The sequence below is a fragment of the Falco naumanni genome, chromosome 8, assembly GCF_017639655.2.
Source record: "Falco naumanni isolate bFalNau1 chromosome 8, bFalNau1.pat, whole genome shotgun sequence".
Lineage (NCBI taxonomy): Eukaryota > Metazoa > Chordata > Aves > Falconiformes > Falconidae > Falco > Falco naumanni.
The window spans coordinates 11880856-11901354 of NC_054061.1; the positions used below are offsets into that span (position 1 = coordinate 11880856).

A 20499-nucleotide genomic window follows, 5' to 3' on the forward strand; every position below is an offset into this window, starting at 1 on the left:
CCCAGCAACCCCCAGCAATCGCTTCCTTTCTAGATACAAGCCCGTGTATACCCTGCCTGACGCCCAGCCTTTAAATATCTCCATTACGGGATTAGCTGCTGCCTTTCTCCACCACCTCGGACTGCCCCAAATGAGAGTGTTTACCCAGCCATCTCCGTTTCCTCACACATCCTAGCAGGGGATGCAGCTTGGGAAGGGAGGGCATTCCATAAGCTGTGTGAGCTAGGCTTCCACCCCAAAGGGAGAGGAGCACTGCACTGTCCCATGTCCCCCCAGGCCAGCCAGCACAGGGAGGTCACACCAGTGGAAGCAAAGACCACCATCTCCAAGGAGAAGTCAGCTCAGGACATCACAAACTCATGATGCAAGAATATGAGTTTTTGAAACAAGCTCACATGGGTAGGGATGCCACGAGGATGGTGTGGGCACAGACCCTGTACTTTCCGTGGTCCTGTGATAATATCACTGCTACAAATCGGCGCGCTCACCGCACTTCCCAGAAGGGACCAAAATGCCCCACAGCCCTGCAGGACGGCAGAAGCTGAAGCAGAAAGGGACCTGAGACTGTGAGGTTTAATGGGAGATTTTTGAAAATTAGTCTCCTCCGGGCTGGCCCACTGTAGCGTGGGGAGGAGGCTGGTTGCCCCACACAGCTGCCCTTGAGAGGACCAACACTCGTACAGGCTGGGCAGCTCATCCCCTCCTGAGTGGTCCCTGGCCCCCAGGCCCAAACCCAGGAGATGTGCACCAGCTGGTGTGGGCACTCCTGAACAGAGCTGAACAAGTCACATTGATCATCACAAGAGCTTTGGAAATCCAAGAAGCTTCTGTCCATTTCTCCACCTTCTCTTTCTCTCCGTCTGCTCGTCCTCCAGCCCTGACACTAGGCTACAGCCACGTTCCCAGCAGCCTCCCTGGGAATGGCAGCTGCCTGCCATCAGGCAAACGGCTGCATCACAGCCCGTCGCAGCAGCCAGCCAGCTCCAAAAGCTGCTCACAGCCAGCCAGATTTATACAAGCAGTGTCAGATTTTGGCCAAGTACGCCAAGCACTCTCCCTGTAACTCACATCTGGCAATTTTCTTCAGCTTCTCCATTGGTATTTTCCTGCACACAATGTATTACAACACAGATATTCTTCCAGGAAGGTGTGTTGGGTTCTCAAATAGGCCAAATGCTTACGCTGACAGCCCTGGGAACTGGTTTCAGAATTCCAGGCATGAGATGATCCTTTGGGGTTTAAAGCCCTTTCCTGATTTCTGCTATCTTTGCGCAGTAGATCAGAATCTGCCCCAGGACATGGGTACAAAGCAAAACACAGCCTGCTCTGACCTCAAAAAGCCAAGCTAGCCATTAGGCAGAAGGAACCAGCATCTCCAAATCTGTCACCTGCAGGCCTGGTTGATACCCCTCACGGCCAGGGGACACACAGCACCAGGCTGGGAAGAGGCAGCATCTGCTGCTCGCTCTCCAGGAGCCGTGGGAAGGAAGAAAAGGGGCCACCAGCCCCTCTGCAGCTTCACCTGTACCTTGGCAGGGGGTGGATGCCCTCACCTTGCAGCTAGGGAAATGAAAACTTCTCTCACGGTGGCTGCTTTGTTTGTCTTTAAATCCCAAAGAGAGGAAGAGACAATGATATGGAGGAAAGAAGAAAAACCAAGAACTATCAAGAAAGCACCCTAGGATGACTTGCCAACACCAAGTTGGTTAGCCACACCAGCTGAAAGGGAATCATCCTGCAAAATAGTTTGAACTACAAATCCAAAATCTTCTGCAAATCCCAGCCTAATAACAGGGTCTCCGACCCAGCAAAACTCCATATCAAGGACAGAGAGATGGGGAGAGAGATTCTATTCTCAGGTAGAACACCCCCAAATGTGCAGTCTTTGAAGAATTCATGCTGTTTCTCATTTTTTCTGGTGAAATTTGTGGATAGAAATGAAAGGACCACTTGGTGAGATCCAAGAACAGAAACTGTTTGATGCCGGTCTATGACCTATGGCTGGTCTGTCAAAAGCACACATCCAGTTCTATCTTCTAGCTCCTCCATTTTAATGTCATGGATAATTTATCCCTGGAGTGCTAATTAGCACCAAAAAAAAAAAAAAAAAAAAAAAAGACAGAGCAGATTACAGTTCAGCAGTGCATCCTGGGCACTCTGCTGGCAGCTGTTAGATTCATTACAATCTTGGCATTTAAAACCAGAAAAGCCCTTATGGCCACTACCAGCCTTTGTGCAAATCGCCACACTCCCAGACCACAGTGGGCAGGTCTCTGTAGAAACAGGATTGGAACATGCATTCCATGAAAGAAAACTTATTAAATAAAAGTTATCCGTTAAACCACTTCCAGAAAGCCATGCCAGGAGCCAAGCAGGATACAAGGCAAAGGATCTTGCTGGAGTCCTCTGGACCAAGATGGGCACTGGCCATGACACTGCCAAACACACTGGGAATACCAGGGAATAGGGAGTGAGTAGGATTTACTCTTATAAGGCAGAGGCATAGAGAAACTACTGCTCAGCTTGTTGATTTAAAGGGCGAGAGGTGCCCGTTCAGGTGACAGAAGAGGCTGTTTGGCCTTTGCCTGTGACTCACCCTCTGAGCTATTGTGAAAACCAGATCGTGACCAACGCAGGAACTATTTTAAGCCTTTAAAGAACGCATTACCGGAAGGCTGGATTGTTCGGTCCTTCCTCGGGCAGGACCGCTGCCGAAGGCACAGCAGTTTCTAAGTGAGGGAGAGGAAAACCCTGTATGAACTCTCACTCGCTAGCAGAAAGGAGAGAGCTAGCACCAAGTGTGCCCCAAATGCTTCGGCTAGGCTTGCTCATCCGCAGTGTCTTCCCAAGCCAAGGGATGATCCTTTTTAAGCCGGTCTGCCATATCACGCCACCATATTTTTGGTGCAAGCTACTCTTCCCATGCTTGTAAGCCCTCTCTCCACAGCAGGATTGCTGATTCTTCAGATTATCACCAAGTTAGAGAACCAGGTGTAAAAAGCCTGGTGCTTTCAATGGGTGCTGTATTTGAGGGTTGATCGTTCCGACCTCCCCCCTGCACCATACTCTGGTTGTGTCTTTGTATACAAGCAACTGCTCACTTACATATTTTTCAGGGATTATGTAATGGTTAATTGCCTTCTGATGAACTTTGCCTGAGCCGCCTGCATCAATAAACAAACAGAGGATAGACAGCCTTGAGTCAGTGCTTGTATTATTGTCAAATAATCAATGGGAGCTTAATTGAGTTCCATGCCCAACAAGCTCCCTAGAGCCACTTCAGTTTGTCACTGTATATGAAGCCTGTTTTTTTGGTTGGGTTTTTTTGTTTGGGGTTTTTTGGTGGGGTTTTTTGAAATGCTGATTTCAGCCCTTGGTACCACCCAGCAGACCAGCGGGTGACACACAGGCAGGGGTGCAGCAGCCAGGCTGGTACAGCCCTCACCTAGCAGCCCCTGGTACACACAGCAGCCCACACTGGCATGTATCCCTCGGGCATCAGGTCAGGCAGGACCCCAACTGCACCGGGCTGAACCAGGGCTGCTGCTCTGGCAGCTGTGGCAAAACTTCTGCAAGGGCTAGGGGGAAGTGGAAGTGGCTTGCAAAATAAGTCAAAAAACGTTAGTTAAAAAAAAAAAAAAAAAAGCAGAAATGCCTTCCTCCGGTTTTATGAACTAGAGGCAAAGGAAAGTAACATCACCAGAGAGCTCAAGCTGTGACCAAGGACTTGTTTTCTATGTAGACGTGCTGAAAAAGTGTGACCAAAGCATGCCACGTACACGTTTTCCTGCCTCAAAAGCTCAACAACAGCCCAGCAGAAGTGGGTGAGAGATAACAAGCTCGAGCAGCAATACGTTAGCCAAGGAGCAGAAAAGCTCCACTTGATGCTTCAGGCCTCACCCCCAAATGCGGCAGCAGAGGCCACAACAACAGCAAGAGGCTTCTGTGCTATAACCACTATAACCCACCTACAGAGACCGAGTGGACCTCATGGTCCTGGTGTGAGCAAGAAGTGAGCAAATACCCAGGCAGGGCTTGAGGAGAGGGAAGATCCACTTGGATCCAACATCTTCAGCCTACATAAGCCTAGAACTTGGAAGCATGAAACATCCTTCAAATCACTGGTCCCCTAGAAGAGTGCTGTGCCCCAAGAGAAGCATCCCTGCCCTGGTCTTCATTCAGTCAATGCCACAACACTGGGAAAAAATTAAAATAAGGGGGGAAAAAAACCCCACGCAACCATTTCTGAGTTTCCTAGCAACTTTCTGCAGCAGATTTGGTACATAGAGCGCCGAGGCCTGAGCAACGGGCTGAACGGCCACTATGCCCGAGCACCAGGGAGCAGGGCTCAGCCAGGCAGTGCTAGTATGCGCTCCTGTCCGTCAGCCCTTTTTCACTGTGCTGGAAAAGCATCGGATAAACAAGGTCCTGGTGGCAAAACAAAAACCTGGTCAGCCCTCTGCTATCTCCATAGCACAAGCCCACCAAGGGAGGCCACGCCAGCAGCACGCCTGTGCTTGGCCACGATTGTCGAGAGAGAAATACAGGGCAGGCAGCAACTCAACGATGCTAACAGATGCAAGCACCGAGGTCCATCGGCATCGGCTGGCTTTGGTGGGGCACAATTTCCTTCACTGTTTCTCCTGCCTATTGAAATAACACATAAAACATTTCAGTTGGTTAAATAAGGGCATGAGCACAGGTAACTATGAGGGAATTGCACAAGAAGGAAAAATGTCAGGAAGGTTTCCATGTGTTGGATGGGAAGAGCATTCTGTTTTGAAGACCACATGCCTGGGAGGTGGGAGTGAGGTGCTTTTTTATAGCCAGGAGGCAGAAGGCAGTTAATCCAACTCCAGCAGCACTAGTGCCATCACCCTGCTCTTCACAGGGGACACGCTGCCCCTTCCAACCCCGCATCCTGGAGGCAGCATGTGCAGACACTGCTCCTGAATGCAACTGCATTCTCTCTTCAGTGGGAGCAAAGCAGCTCCAGCAACAGGGCGATGCTGAGGCTCAGCCGCTGACCCTCAGGCTGTGCTAGCGAGGCAGGGGCTCCCTGCGCCCCTGGTCTTGCCATACTTAACCCTGGCACAGCTACGTGTGTCACCACCCCCTGCTGCCTTCAACAGCAAATTTGTTAAAATGTACCTGTTACTTCATTGTTTTAAAGACTTGCCTTTTTTTTTTTTTTTTTTTAAAGTGACTGCTCTTCATAGCTGAATTCCTTTTCCCTGGGGATCTGCGGCTGAGCAAGGCTGGCAGTGCAGGCAGGAGGGCAGCACAGCCACCCGCCGCAGCCAGAGCCCCAGCAACCTGTGACCGCACGGTGTGGTGGTGAGGGTGGCTTTGACCCGAGTCTCACGAGGACAACCCTAGATTTACAGACAGCAGCATCCCAAGAAAGAGAATCTTTTTTTTCCCCCCCAAGGACACCACACATTCAAGAAAAAATAATAAATAAATAATAAAAAAAAAAAATCACGAGACACACTCAGCAGGGATTTTTCCCAAGGAACAATTGCCACATGTTTGACGGTGAAAAGCTCAAAGCCTTCATCTAAACTTTCTCTTCCATGCAGCTGCCCACAGCTCAGCCCACTGTCAGCAGCATTGCCAAGCTCTGGGCCATGACGCTGAAGTCATTATCAAAATATTTAGGCCATGGAGAGCTATCCCTCTCCCCTGCCACACAGATACAGCCGCGGCTCCATGGGGCGAGGGACAAGCTTCACTTGGACTTCAGCAGGGATGGAGCTTCACACGTTTCAGTGAGTTTCAAGCGAGCATCAAATTTAAAGTTCAACCAGGTTTAATATTGTTGGACCACTGCTCTATAACTAAAGCAGTGGTGTCTTCCCATTACTCTTCCCTCCTCAGCTGAAACATTTTAGGAAAAAAACTTTCAGTTATTCTAACAGACAAGGCCATGATTCGATATTACCTGTGGTTTTTAATATTTTTTTTGTGGCCATAGTTACAACCAAACTTCCTCCCTCCCCCCCCCCTCCTCTTTTTTTTTTTGTTCGGCTAACTTAACAGATTAGCATCTCTCTGTGGCACCCTTTCCAGGAATTACACGCTAAATCCCCCATGAATCAAACCGACAAGAGCTGAGCCCAAGTCACTCGAGCCAGCTCGTGCAAAACCAGAACGGTGCAGGTTCAGCTGGCGAGCAGAGAGGTCTGCATGTGGCGGGGACAGTCTTGTGCCTTCAAACGGGCCCATGGCTGTGAAAGCCAGGCTTATAAGGCAGCTGCACAACATTTAACAATTAGTCTTTTATTACCCAAATTTCAAAACAGAGCATTTATAGTCTGTAACATGTACAGCACTAATAGCACCATAATAAAGCAGATAAGATACAGCTTAAAAAGCTGAATTTGGGTTAAGAAGAAAGGAGAATGACCACACAAAAAGCACGCTTATGGCTTGCTGTGGCATGGGGTTCAGCAACGTCTCTCCTCAAGCCGGCAAGGACAGCCGTTTGAAGGCAAGTTCAAGTGAACAAGCCCCTTTCCCACCACGGTGGGGGCTGCAGGCAGTACGGTCGCCCACGCTCCCGCAGGGGACAGCCCGTCCCCACCCTGCGAGGAGAAAGCCTTATCAGGGAGCCAGTGTCCCCATCAGTGCACCCTGGGAAGGGGAGATAGTGTTTCACAAGAGGCATGAGCGCAGCAAAACCATCCCACCATAAGAAAGGCAACGAGTCCCAGGGCTTCTTCCAGCACAGCCCACGCTTTTGTAAGATCCAGTCCACCCCCTGCTAGCTTGTGAATTTTCAATGCCCAGAAGAGCCCTTGCATACCTATTCCTGCTGACATTAATGCAACTACCTGCAACAGTAAATACTGCACCAACTAATGGGTTTTGCAGGACTGAGATGTGATTCAGCAGCTCCAAGCGTTCAGCCCACGGCAGCCTGCACCGCTGGCTTCGCTCCGAGCATCTGCACAGCTCCGAGATCCGCATGGCTTTGCTTTGGCAAAGCAGCTCACTGGGGGTGCTGCTACCACTTCTCCCCCCATGCACACACAAACAGATGTTGACTTTGAACGAATAAAACCACAGCTATATATTTTATTGATCGTACCTTGGGCATTTTTGAAGAAAAAGAACTCTGCTTTCTTAAGGCTGTTTGAAAAGGGTCTGAGTTAGGAACTTTTACAGGCCCACAACCCTAGAGGTGCTGCAGACTTCCCAGGCTAGCACGCTCTGTTCACAGCTCCCAGCTCCTGGCCTAATGACTGATTTAATATTATTGATTTAACGAGCTTTGGATGAGGTGGGTAACAAAGCATATTTGGCATGCAGTGCATTACTATCTATGGGCTGCTATCCCTTCCTTATCATAACTGCTGGACTTACCAAAACCAAGACATTAATAGAGTAAGAGCTAGAAAGAAACAGTTTCTCCCCGCCCCCTCCTACTTTTCAGCTTCATTACCCTCTGCAACTAGTTTCACTGTTTCCTCATACAATTGGGTCCTCTTTTGCTGAAAAAAAAAAAAAAAAGTCTTTGTATAAAAATAGGGAAATTGCAGTAGTTTCCACTGGCTGCAGGTTTCTTAAGGTCTGATGTATACATTTCAGACTCCACTAAAGACTTTGTTTTTTTTAATTAATATATATTTAAATTAAGCCTGTCCCACTTTCATAAGTGCTGTGTCAAACCAGTTCAAGTTTGCTCAGCCAAGTACATGGGGAGTCCAAGACAGCGTTCCCTGACAGTGTTCTGCAGGGCAGTAATGCTCCCTAATAAAACCATCACCAAGCTGAGCCCTCCTTCCTTCTGCTCAAACCCAGCCTCATAAAACCAAAACCTAGTAAAACAAGCACATTTTTTTCTTCTATCCATATCTAAACTTCTCCCAGGTCCACCTCTTCAGTGTACAAATCCCATCCTTTTGCACTGTTCAGGGACAATCGGCTCTTTGGAGGGAGTACAACATGTGGTATGTAGGGCAGGATGCAGGCACAGGCAGATTCTGTCACCTCCCCATGCTTCCGTGTGTGGAAAAGGGGCGGAAGACCGGCAGGAACTTCATTCAAACATCCTGAAACTTTCACAGCCATACAAACAGTCAGACTTGCTCTAAATGATCCCTTTTGTGTGAACGGCAAATTGACTTTAAAGTGACTTAAAGAGAATGATTAAAATTGTTCTTCATGTCTTGGCCATCTACATTCTCCTTGAGCACAAGTGGGTTAGTTTGCTTGTTTGGGGTTTTTTTTGGGCAGCTGAGCAGAACAAGAGGTCAAGCCTCTTCTTTCACATCTCCATCCTACATGCATCACCACCTCGGGGAGCACTCCAGATTTAGAAAGACAGAGGAAGGCAATATGCAAGTTAAATCTTAGCATGACAGGAAACTACATTTCTGCAATAATGCCACTGGCCATTACCTAAAGTAAGGCATTACAGGATGTGGCACCCAAATAATTTGTGCTTTTTAAAACAAACAAAATCTTGCATGAGAATTCTTCAAAAAGCAGCCATGTCCATGTGCCAACCAGGATGGAGAACAGGTGGAGAAGAGATCAAAGACTGAGAATTAAAACTTTACTGAGAATAAAACAGCCTTTGATTTCTGTCACAACATTAACCCCCACTCCCTGATCAACTGTGTTAAAACATCACAAAAGCAGACGGTCGCCTGAATGTACCAGCTATAAACACGTGGTCTTCACTGTGCCATTTACTATAACCCACATTCTCATTTGGGTCACAATGGGGATCAAAGGAGATGGAAGTAGCTGGAGATGAGATGTTATTACCTAACAGGCTGCAATCCTTAACCTACAGTACCTCTAGTTATCCTGCTAATTTTATTATTGGTGTGAGGCTGGAGTCAATAGCAGAGGCACTCAGGTATTACAACAGACTTAACTAAACCAGCCACTTATAAAGTAGCTTTATGCTGAAAGTTACCTACTTCGGATATGCTATACATGTTTAAAATAAAAAGGATTTAAATCAGTTATTCTTCTACGTTTTCATTTGTCTCAGAAGCCTGATAATTTCTTTTACAATGCTTACCTTGTTCCTATCATTGCATGAGAAACCTAAGCATGTAATTAACCTGGAGTGAATGTTGCTAATATACAAATGGGTTTCCAATGCACAACACCAAATAAACTTGTAACAGAAGCACTGGTGCTACTTTTGGAAGGAAAAATACATTAAGGATGTAAATATGATTTTTAGGAACTGCATTGTAATAGAAGACAGGATTCTTCACCAAAGGCTTCCACTCACTGGACACTTAGAGCCCAGGGTGTTTTTTTAGAGAGTTTCTATCAAATAATACGATAGAAACAACAACATAAATACAACAAATCCCAGGACACCGTAATAAAACACTTCTGTCCTGACCTGCAGCCAGCCTGCCCAGCCTGCTCTTTAGTTACTACTTCTTTCCCAGTTCGGAGAAGCCAACATCTTCCCTAGCAAACTGATGAGACTATCGGAAGGCAGCTGCCCAGTTCCAAATTGGGTGTAACAACGGTGCCCCAAGCAGCCGGGAGCCCCGGCCACCCCCCCCCCACCACCCCCCGCCCCCAGCTGCAGCACAGGGGAGCGCAGTGTGTCAGAGCCGGGAACAGCAAACCCGCTGCTATTTCGGAGTGCAAAGTACTGCGAGTATTTGGCCTTTAAACCCCCCATCCTTTAACATGAAGGTTAAACATTCATAGCACGGGCCGTGTCCCCGCTGCCGAGGAGCCGGGCTGTCCTGCTCCGGGCGTGCTGCCGGCGGGGACACAGGGACACACAGCACCGCCCGCGGGGCTGCGGGGCGCAACCCCCTCGCCTGACACAGCATCGCGCGGAACACGGTCGATTTAAGGGGGAAAAGCAAAATCATAATTAAAAAAAGCTGCTCGCCCTCCCTCCCCCTGCCCCAAGCCAAGCGCTGCACTCAGCAGCCGCCCGCCCCTGCCCCGGCGGCGCAGCTAACGGGCCCGGCACCGAGCCCGCGGTGCGGGGGGCGACACCGCCACCCCCGCGGGGCCGCAGGTGCCTCGCCCCGCCCGGCAGCCCCCAGCGCCCCCCGGCCGCCGACCCACCTTGTAGACCTTGCCGAAGGCGCCGTCGCCCAGCTCGCCCACCACCTCCCACACCTCGCCGGGGTCCAGGTCGCGGCGGACGTGCTCGTACTCCTTGGACCGCCGCTTCTCGAAAGTGGAGAGGCGCAGGATACGGCGGAAATTGGCGAAAGCCATGCCGGAGCGGTGCGGGGCTGCCGCGGCCGGGGAGCTGCCGCCAGCCGCCTCCCGCGCCCTGCCCCGGGGGAGGACGGAGCCGCTGCGCCCGGGAGCGACGAGGCGAGGAGCGGGGAGCGGGGCCGCCTCCAGCCGCGCACATGGAGCCGGCGCCGCTCCACCTGCTGGCCCGCCCGCCGCCCCCGCACCATTGGCCGCCGCCCGCCCCGCCCCGCCCCGCACGGCACGGCACGGCCCGGCCCGGCACGGCACGGCACGGCTCAGCCAGGGCTCAAGCCAAGGCATGGCACGGCTCAGCCAGGGCGCGGCACGGCACAACCTGGCACGGCATGGCTCGGCCAGGGCACGGCAGGGCACGGCTTAGCCAGGGCACGGCACAGCCCGGCACGGCTCAGCCAGGGCACGGCACGGCACAACCTGGCACGGCATGGCTCGGCCAGGGCACGGCAGGGCACGGCTTAGCCAGGGCACGGCACAGCCCGGCACGGCTCAGCCAGGGCACGGCAAGGCACAACTTGGCACGGCATGGCTTAGCCAGGGCACTGCACGGCCCGACCCGGCTTAGCCAGGGCACGGCACAGGCCGGCACGGCACGGCTCAGCCAGAGCTCAAGCCAAGGTATGGCACGACTCAGCCAGGGCACGGCACGGCACAACTTGGCACGGCATGGCTCAGCCAGGGCACGGCAGGGCACGGCTCAGCCGGGGCACGGCATGGCACAGCCCGACACAGCCCGGCCCGGCTCAGCAAGGGCACGGCCCGGCCCGGCTCAGCAGAGCGCACCACCCCGTGCAGCGTGGTATGGCACGGCCCGGCTCGGTTCGGCCCCGCCGCAAGCCGTGCCCTTGAGCGGGGCAGGGAGTCGCGTATCACATCCCCCCGGACCCCACCCCGCACCCCCCAGCCCCGCAGGCGGCGGCCGGCCCGTCGGGGGGCGATGCTGGAGGCCAGCGAGGCCGGACACCGGCCGGGCCCAGCCCCCCGCCGCCCCGGGGCCCGGCGAGCGGAGCGGTTGAGCCCACAGCCCCGGGGGCTGCGGGAAGCGTGACCTGAAGCGCCGGGGCACCGGAGGGACGCGTCCTCCCTCCCGGCTCGGCTCACGTGAAAACAGCCAGGCACAAATATTTTTACAATTCCCAGCGGCAGGAATTGGAGCGCATCGGCACGGCGGGCCAGGCGTTGTGACCCCGGCGGTGCCAGGCGTGCGGGTCCGCGCCCCCTGCCCCGCAAAACTTCCAAGCCCCCGACACCCGGGCTGGAAATCCCGCGTGGCATGGGGACACCTAGGGGAAACACCGGGCCCTGCAGCCGCAATCCGGCACGGCCCCGGCGTGGGCAGGGGGCTGGGGGCGCGCGGCTGCCCCCGCAAACCGCCGGGACGCAGCCCCCGTTAGAGGGGGGACGACGACGACGACACGGGGGCGGGGGGGGAGGCGCCTACACACCCCATCCCCCTGCGGAACGCGGGCTCTCGCTGTGGGAGCATCTTGGCGATTTCTCCTTAGTCCCCTGGCGATTTCTCCTTAGTCCCCTGGTTTACGACACCCTAAGCACATTGTCACCTCTCCTTGTCTTCGCTGTTGCCAAATCCCCTGGGTTTATCCCGGTACGATCAGCCCTCGCATTCCTGCTGGGAGTTTCCTGATGCTGATGCTTGAAATACTATTAACTCCGGTTCCTGGAAATTGGTGGCTGTATGAGAATTTCAGCTGCCTTTTTTTTGAAAAAAGTTTCGTGTTCCCCTACTTCTTCCGTTCTCCCCACTGAGTTGTGGGGGAAAGGAGCTGAAAATGCAAGTGTATCCCTGGAACAGAAAGAAGCTGGAAACAACCGAGCGCTTTTTTTCACTTCACTTCACTTCACTTCATGGGTTTCGGATCTGATCTGGTACAACGTGTGGATTTGGCAATCCCAGAGTAAAAATAGAACAGAATCAGAGCAATTGCTTTCAGAAACTCATCCTTTTAATCTCGATTTTCCCAATGTTTTAGCTATCAGTATTTTTAACGTTATAATTCTTAATAGCGTTTTTACTTTATTGTACTAGGGGACCTGGACATTGTACGCAGCCATAGAAACATTGCACGGATGGGACCCCCAGCAGTCACCAAGTCCCCGCTTGGAGCAGGAGTGTCACCAGCACTGGACCAGGTCAGACAGCAATCTGTCCAGCTAAGTCCTGAAAAACTTCCCAGAATGGAGCGGACATGACATCCTGGGGTTACCTGCTCCAGGGGCACCACCATCCCGGGGGGAGGGTTTTCCCTAATGTCCCACTGGACCTCCTAAGCTGCTGCCTGGGGTCATTGCCCCTCGCTCTGTCACCTGCCTCCCTGATATGTGATTGACTCCGTCATCTTTGTAATTGCCCCTACAAGAGCTGTGGGCATGTATTGGGGATATCTATCCTTATCAGGGGCTCTAAAGATACGGAATCCAAGACAAATTCTAAGCCAACGGGCTCGTGGTGCGGGTAGATGCCCTGCAGACTACCTGAGGGAAGGCTGATCAGGCTGGGGCTCAGTCAGAGAGGTGATTTCTCTGCTGGCATAAATTTTGCAAACTCAAGTTACCCCTTCAGAAGCTTCTGAGCAGCTCTGATCCAGCACAGCATTTTGGGGGCTATGGCAGCCTATATCCAGCGCTTGAGACCCTGCGAGCAGATTTACTATCTCTTGGCTCCGTAGTGAAAGGGAATCAGCCGTTTGAATTCTTTCCACCCATTTCTTGCAGAACACTCACAGGTGTCAAACCCAGCCAGCGAACAGGCTAATTATCTACCTATGAATTACTTCAACTGTTTCTCAAGTGGTAATAAGAGAAAGAGGATATAAACTCCAGAAATGCAAAGAATTTTGCATATGTGCCCCAAGCTCCTAGGAACACCTCTGATCCTATGGAGAGGTGGTCACGAGCATCACCATCGCGTTAACCAGGACCACTCAGCACAGTCCTCAGCAGCACACGTTAACAGAGCTCAGCTCTCACTCACCGTTACGACCCGAGGAGGAGAAACTGCTGACCTGACTGCAGGACAGCATACGGCTCCACGTTTTAAATGTGGGGTTACAGAGGGTCTGGCAACCAAAGTAAGCCAGTGGATTTAGATTTTATTAGTATTATTCTTGGTATAGCTTAGGAATAAGGAATAAAGAGCACTTTCAATGGTTATTGCTGTGCTGGATTAGACTCGTTCTGGGTCGGAAGAGAAACGGGTGATAAACACTTTATATAAATAGAAGAGCAGTTTGGCTTCCTAACAGATACCTTGAATAAGAAACTGGGCATTCAAAAGCAGCCATAGCTCCCGGACACATTGCACAGACACCATCAGGTGCTGGAAACTAGAAACATTAAAGCCCTGGCTAAGAGGAAAAGCAAAGCCCTGCAGTGGCTGCTACATAGCACAGCCCTGGCACGGACCAACAGCCTCTGGGTACCACTTGTCTGAGGCTGAGATTTGCGCTACAGTCTAAGATAAATCCTTAAGTCTGTGCTATCTTGCACTTTTTAATCAAATTTAATGCTCTTGATCATTGTAAGAATAATTTCTGTCACTTGATTTTAGTTATCCTTTAACACTGAATGGAAGGGGATCCCTTGCCTCTACATCTGAGGGGAATTCTTGAAAATGTGGGAAAAGCATTGAAGCTGTGGGACAGAAGTTGCACCTGGTTCTAGGGCGGGTTTTTCCTTCTGTGAGGGGTCATTGCCATGGTGCTAATTCTGTTTGGCTGATCTTCCATGGCCAGCTGAGGTGAAGCTGAAATCTGAGTGTTTTCTGCAGCATTTGTGTTTAGATGAAGTATACTGCTTGTTGTCAGTAAGAGATGCTGCAGCACTGACAGTGTATTTCCAGCTCCTGGATGTTCATTGAAAGAATTATCTGAACAGTAAGTAGTTCCAAAAACGAGGTTGGCATTAAGGCTCTAAGATTGCAAGCTCTGTGTAATGTTTTGAAAAGAGACACACAGAATGCTGCATCGCTTAGGATTTAAAACCAAAGATCACAGACATCACAAATACTGCACTTCAGATGTTAGGACAAATGCAGCACTCTGTCATACTAATTAACTAGCAGCTTGGTTAATGCAAGTAATTGGCAATACCCCAGAAAGCTTTCAGATACAGCATGTGCCACCACGTCCTCCCTGCTCCATCGTGCCCCAACCAGTCTGGAAGGTTACATGGCCTGGCTACTCCTGCATTGGCTTCTGAAATACGTGGCTCAGGGGACCATGCAGAGCCACCGAGATGCATTTCCAGCTCTCATTGAAGATACTTCTTCCCCCTTTCCCCTTCCATTGCCTCCTTCCCTGTTTGTGTGACAGGAAAAGGTCCAAAAGCCTATGAAACCTGTTTGATTTTATGGTATTACTGTCCTCTGCATCGCAGCAGCACGTGAAGCCCCCAGGTCAGGCTCACTGGTACTGTACAAACACGATAACCAGGTCCTGGCACAACAAGCAGACGATCGACGCAGGAAAAACCCAGGCCAGTGATGAGGGAGATCTTTACAGCTGTGCAAGCAAGATGCCAGGAACACAGGGCAAGAGGGGATTTCTGGCTCGCTGAAGCTAATTCCTTAGCACTGCAGCGACCTCATCATGTAATCCTTTCCATAAACCGATCGTGCTCTGTGTTAGAAAGCAGGTGGGTTTCTCGCCAGTAGTGTCCTCCACATGAGGCTGTTCGCAACCCTCTTGTCCACTGGTTCACAGCTTCCCCTCCTCCTGCCTGCAGTTCTTTGCTCTATCACCATGTGTTTGCAAACCCCCATGGTGCTCCAGCTCCAATGACACCTCTTCCCATGGGTTTGCCCCACTGACAGAAATTTAAGGGTAGCAGAATCAGACCAGGCTGCAGATATTTTTAGCAGGGGCTGTTGGTCTTGTGTTTGCGGTTGGGGAAGTTTGAGGGAAATGCTTGATCTGGAAGTTTGGCTCTTCCTATGCACTGGAGAAGATGAAATAGGACTAAAAATAATCATTAGTGGGTCATGGAGTTAAAAGTGACACCTCTAAAAGAAAAACGGGTTCTATTTCCAAGGTTTCTGGTTTGTTGGAAAAGTCCTTTTTTCCTCCAGCAGTGAGCTGGAAGAGATGACAGACAGAAAAATTATGAGCACTTTAACATTGCCTTCTGTGCAGAAATCACATACTCTGTCATAAATCAGGCCATCTTATTAATGCTGTCTATTAAACCTAAACGGTATCTCTTGTCTGCTACTGTGTTTTAATTGCCTGTGCAACCTGTCTGGGAGCAGTGGGCATTTAAAATAAAAGAAATCCTTCTAATTATTGCTCTCAGCTTTGTGCAGATGATGACTGAGAGCTCACTGTTTTCCAGATCTGCCGTTTTACTGCTTTCTCCATTGTGTGACCGACCTGAGTAAGGACCAGGTCATGCTGCTGTTTGAATTGCTGGAGCAAAATGCGAGGGGAGGATTTGCTTAAATGAGTTCTACATGGTGGTGTGCATCCTCCTGCCCCATGAGGTGTGTAGCCTGTGGGTCCTGGATTCGGTACAGGGACATCTGCACCATCCAACACCCCCATAAAGGGAATAAACTCACTGGAGCTGATCTTTACTCATGGCAGGCAAGGGGTGGAGAAGGTCCCTGGGTCTGGATGTGGCGGTGAGGCTGCTGCACAGAAAAGCAAAGCAGGGAAACGAGCAGCACCCCTATTAGTTCCAACCTTGCTTCTCTGTGATAAATCTACCCCTGAACCTGTTGCTAGGTAGGAACCATCTAAACACTACTCCTGCTTCAGGCTGTCCATCTTAGCAAGTTCTCCAAAAAACAAGCCCTCAGCTGTGGCTGCCTGTGGGGAAGAGAGCAGAGCATCTGTTCTCACCCATCAGCGTTTGCTGGCTTGTTAGTGCAGCGGGTACTGGTGTCCTTCAGCCTCTCTGGCATCACACGTGGCCCAGGCTGGGAGAGGCTGGTGCCTTTCCAGGGAAAAGCAGCAAGGACAGCAAGCTTCGGCGAGGGAGAGGAGTGGTAAAGCAAGCCAGGGTTACCCCCAGAGCTCAGACTTGCTGGTGGACGTGACCTGCAGCTCTGCTCTCACCAGGTACCCAGCCAAGGGCCCACTCGGGGCTGCTGCCCATGGAACTCGGGGTGGGGGGGGGAAGGAGTGGAGCCAGATGTGGGACATAGCCCTGCAAGTTCAGCGTGCGGGAGGGATGGGGAAGGACCTCTCAAAGCAGCTTTGGAGTTCGGCTGGCTGGCGGTAGCTCTCCCCAGCACAGCCCCTGTCCGGCTGGCAGCAGCAGCAGGAAGCACCAGGATTGTGGTATTTCCTGCAGGCGCGACTGGCGGGGGGTCACCTTTATTCTCTGGACTAGAGCACCAGCTGGTGTTCCACGTATTCTTTCCAAGCAGGAAATCAGTGCTTATCATCTGTGTCTAAACCTTTCTGCCCTGAAACAGAACCATCCACTGGCACGCCGGACCTGCCTTTCAGCTGCTGGACGTAGATGGGGATAATAAGATCGGTTTTAACGTGTCTGAAGCCACAAGGCTTCTCTCCGACATCCAGAAATAACTTAAGACGACATTTAATGACTTTGATATTTCTGGAAATTAGGTAAAAATAGAGAAATTACAGTCAAAAAAGAAGCCATGAAAATGTCCCTAAATTCAAAATTGATCCTTTACACTGCAGCCGCTTCTCATTCACGCCTGAGTTTTGTTTCGGCTGACCGCAGGAGCAGGACTTTGATGACTTGTTGCACAGTCTGAATTGAAAATGTTTTAACAGTAAGATAGCAACAGGAAGAAATCTTTTTGGAGGAGTAACCCAGGCATGTTCCTCTGTCTGAGGAGACTCCAACAGGAGGAGGTGGCAGAACTAGCAGAAGTGCCTCTATTTAAGCCATTTTCTTCGGAGTTCACCTGGGGCTTCTCACCATTTTCCAAGCTCTCTGCAGTCCATTCGCAGAGCTGCTGGCCAGGGGGGTACCTCAGTGGGGTGCCCTCGGACCTGAAACTCCTGCTTGAAACACTGTAAGTGCCATACCTTGGCTGATGCCTCTGTCACGGAGATGCTGATGTCAGATAGGAGCCCCAGGAGAAGCCCTTTCTCTTCTCTAATGGATCCCTCATTTTGACCTTTAAACCAGCTCCAGGTTCCAAGGAGAGGCCATAGGGATCTTGCCAGTCCCTGCCCCATGGTGGGGAGCAGCTCCCTGCAGCCAGCAGGGGAACAGAGCTGGTAATGGTGCCTCCCCTCCAGCTCTGCACTGACACCCTCCTCCTTACAGAGCTGCCTGCACATCCCTTGCTAATTCACTTTTGCCACCAGCTCACCTCTGTCCCAGCCTGGTCAGCAGGGCTCTTTCAAATCCCTCCCTGCTCTGAAGCACTCCCTGATTAATGAGCACCTGTAGCGACACTGGTAGGGAATCAGTCATTAATAGGCTGTAGACATCTCTTAACTCTTGTCGCATCTTCACACTGTCCTCATGACTTCAGCATCTCAGCATGCTCCAGCAGCGTTTTCAGCAAGACAGCCATTAGTAACCGAGGGAGAGCCCTTCTGCTGCTGCTAGGTTCCTGGGTTATTGGTTTTACTGATAATTCTCCTCCTCTGTGTTCCACTCCCAGTATCCTCTTCAATTACTTGTTTGCACAGAATCGGCACAACTGTTTTCTCCAGCCAACTGCTCATAGTTAACAGCAATTCCCCAATTAAGGTTTTCAATCAAGGCCACTACACGTAGCTCAGAAAAATCAGATGAACACATCACATACCGTATCAGAGTTAGTACCGTACAAAGCAATGACTTCCAGTCATGCAGTGGGAGTGTATAAGGCTCTGCCATCACTTTAAGAAGGGACACAGCAAATGTATTATGAATCCTCCCTTCCTGATTTTGCTGTGGCTCCTGTGTGATGGCGCTCAGGATGATCTGCTCCACAACCTTCCCTGGCACTAAGATCAGGTTGACAGGCCTGTAGTTATCCAGATCCTCCTTCTTGTAGGTGGGCACCACTCTGACAAACCTTCAGTCTTCTGGGACCTCTTCAGTTAGACGGGACTTTTGATAGTCATCGCTGTGGTGAAACAGTTGAGGAAAAAAGCAATGATTTGCTTTTCTCGTTGCCCCTCTCCCATGAGTGCTGCAGGGCTTGCAGCCTGTTCCCTGCACGGTTTGCAGAGGGTTATCAAGGTCTCTCTCCTGCTCAGGACCTGGGGGCAGCTCTCCAGTGCCCCTGAGCAGTTTCCCAGAGTAAGAAGCCTCAGCCCCAGGTCGCACTGATCCTGCCCTTTCATCTCGAAGCTGCCGATCACGAGGCCACTTCAAGCAGGAGCAGGGCAGCGGTGACAGCCATGGAGGCACCTCGCTCCCCCCATCCACCCCGCCCCACCGTAACCCCAGCTGTTATGAATCACTCCAACATCTGCGAGCCATTACAAATGCTAAAGAAGCAGCCATGTGCCAGGGAGGTGCCCTATTAGCTTTTAACATGCTCGGGATGAGCTGGAGGCAATCAGTTGGAACCAATTTCTCCCAAGTCAATCGGGAAACTACAGCAAGTTGGGGAAGGGGATGAGAGCCTGGACTCAGGGCCTTTCTCTGAAATAACCGGTTATACTGGGCAAGGCTGCTTTGCTAAGCTAGGGACCTATCTCCTCTCCAAACCCAGCAACTGAACTACAGGGAATTCAAGCTATTTGCAGTCTTCTGCATTGACAAACAATAACAAAAAAAGGAGGGGGACCATGAACAGCTTCCCAGCAGGACCAGCAAGCTCCTAACAGACTGACAGAGCCCCTTACCCAGCTGGGAACAGCACAGCCTCACTTCTTCTCCCCTGGGCTCAGTTTACAATCACCAGACAGATGTACTGAACTCGTAGACAGTGAATAAATCAAAGTGCTGCAGCGAAGCAATTGCCTCTTCTGTTTTCTCCCCTGCACGTTGCCACTGCTCTGCCAAGGTGAGCACCAGACTGGTGGCTGAGGAAGAGGATGGACTGATGCAACGTGGATGCCAGCCTCGTGCCTCGCAGCTCTCCCCAGGACTAAGCCTGACGTCAGCATCGCCTTTCCCCGTACCCTGCAATGGGGGTCATCTTGTTATTTTAGAGACCACCTTGTCCCGCCCCTATATTACCCACTGGCTTAGCAAGAGCCTTCCCTCCTCAATGCTGCCATTTTGCCACGTTCAGACGCACACAAAGCAAGGCTGGTTTGAGATGGGCAGACTGGTCTCTGAGGCTGGAGCCACTCACGCTGGCAGCTTTTTCTCTTCCCATGCATTCTGCTCTGCAGCCCCCACCTATGTGCCCCAGGCTTGGGCAGCTCCCTGCATCCCTGCTGCCATGCTTGTGAGGAACAGCGCAGCCACAGGAAACACTGTTTGCTTCATTAACAAAACCACCTAATTAAGTCCATGTGGAGAGAAAGCAAGAGAGGCATTTCAGTTTCTTTTCCTCAGTATTGACTGTTTCCCCTTGGGCACAGCAATCCAGTGCGTTTATTTCCTCCTCTCACCTTACGCACAGGACATCGCTCCGCTGACCCTCCTCCAAACTCGCTGCTGTTTGAGAGCTTCCCTAATGAAGCAGCATAGCTGCACCATAAGGGACTAATTAGAAAAGAAAATTCCAGTCTCCAAGTGCTACCACTGACCTCCCATGCAGCGAGATTTCAGCACGCCTGCAGGGCGGCATCCCTCCTCTTGGATCTTTGCAACTGCTCCGAGTCCTGAGAAAATAAACTACATGCCTGAAATCCCAAATTTCTGCGATTATTCAAAGAGAGAACCATTCTCTGCAGAGCTGAGAGCTCAGTGCCTTTTCCATAAGTTACCTTGATACTTTTAACCCAGGTTTGGAGGGACCAGCCACCCTGAGCTTTCAGCCAGATGCTCCCTGCAGCATCCAGAGGGACCCTGGGGTTCCGCGCTGGCCAGGGCACTTGCCCCAGCAAAAGCAGCAGCACCAATATGGGGTCCACAGTTAAAGACCATTTCCCTTAGTGCTGTCCCTGGAGCCCAGCACCAGGTAGTAACGCAGCATTGGTCCGCAGGAGCACAGACCCAGTGGGACGGGCACGTCACACCAGGATGCAGCTGTAGCCAGCGGAAAGCAAGGAGGGGTCGGCGGGGGCCAGGAGCCAGGTTGTAGCACCCACCATGGGGCAGAACCCCCCCCCTCGTCATTGCATGTTATGCTATGTCATAGAGCAAGATACAGGTCGATGAAATATAAATACAGGCACAATATAAACTTTAATGACGTTAATTTGCAATAAACCCACC

General features: G+C 51.3%; 2 protein-coding genes across 2 annotated transcripts in view; one reads left to right on the forward strand and one right to left on the reverse strand.

Moving 5' to 3' along the window:
* Nucleotides 1-10358, reverse strand: part of STK10 (serine/threonine kinase 10) — a 52579-nt gene extending 42221 nt beyond the window's left edge. The window contains exon 1 of the mRNA XM_040603606.1: nt 10069-10358. Within this exon, the coding sequence (XP_040459540.1) occupies nt 10069-10224 (156 nt within the window). The 5' untranslated portion in view covers nt 10225-10358. The remainder of the gene's footprint in view (nt 1-10068) is intronic.
* A 2649-nt stretch (nt 10359-13007) lies between these two features.
* EFCAB9 (EF-hand calcium binding domain 9) lies at nt 13008-18937 on the forward strand. Its single transcript, XM_040603734.1, is given in 6 exon segments — nt 13008-13035; nt 13977-14117; nt 15574-15660; nt 15663-15732; nt 16661-16817; nt 18881-18937. Coding segments are annotated over 6 exon segments (540 nt in total).
* Nucleotides 18938-20499: the final 1562 nt, after the last annotated feature.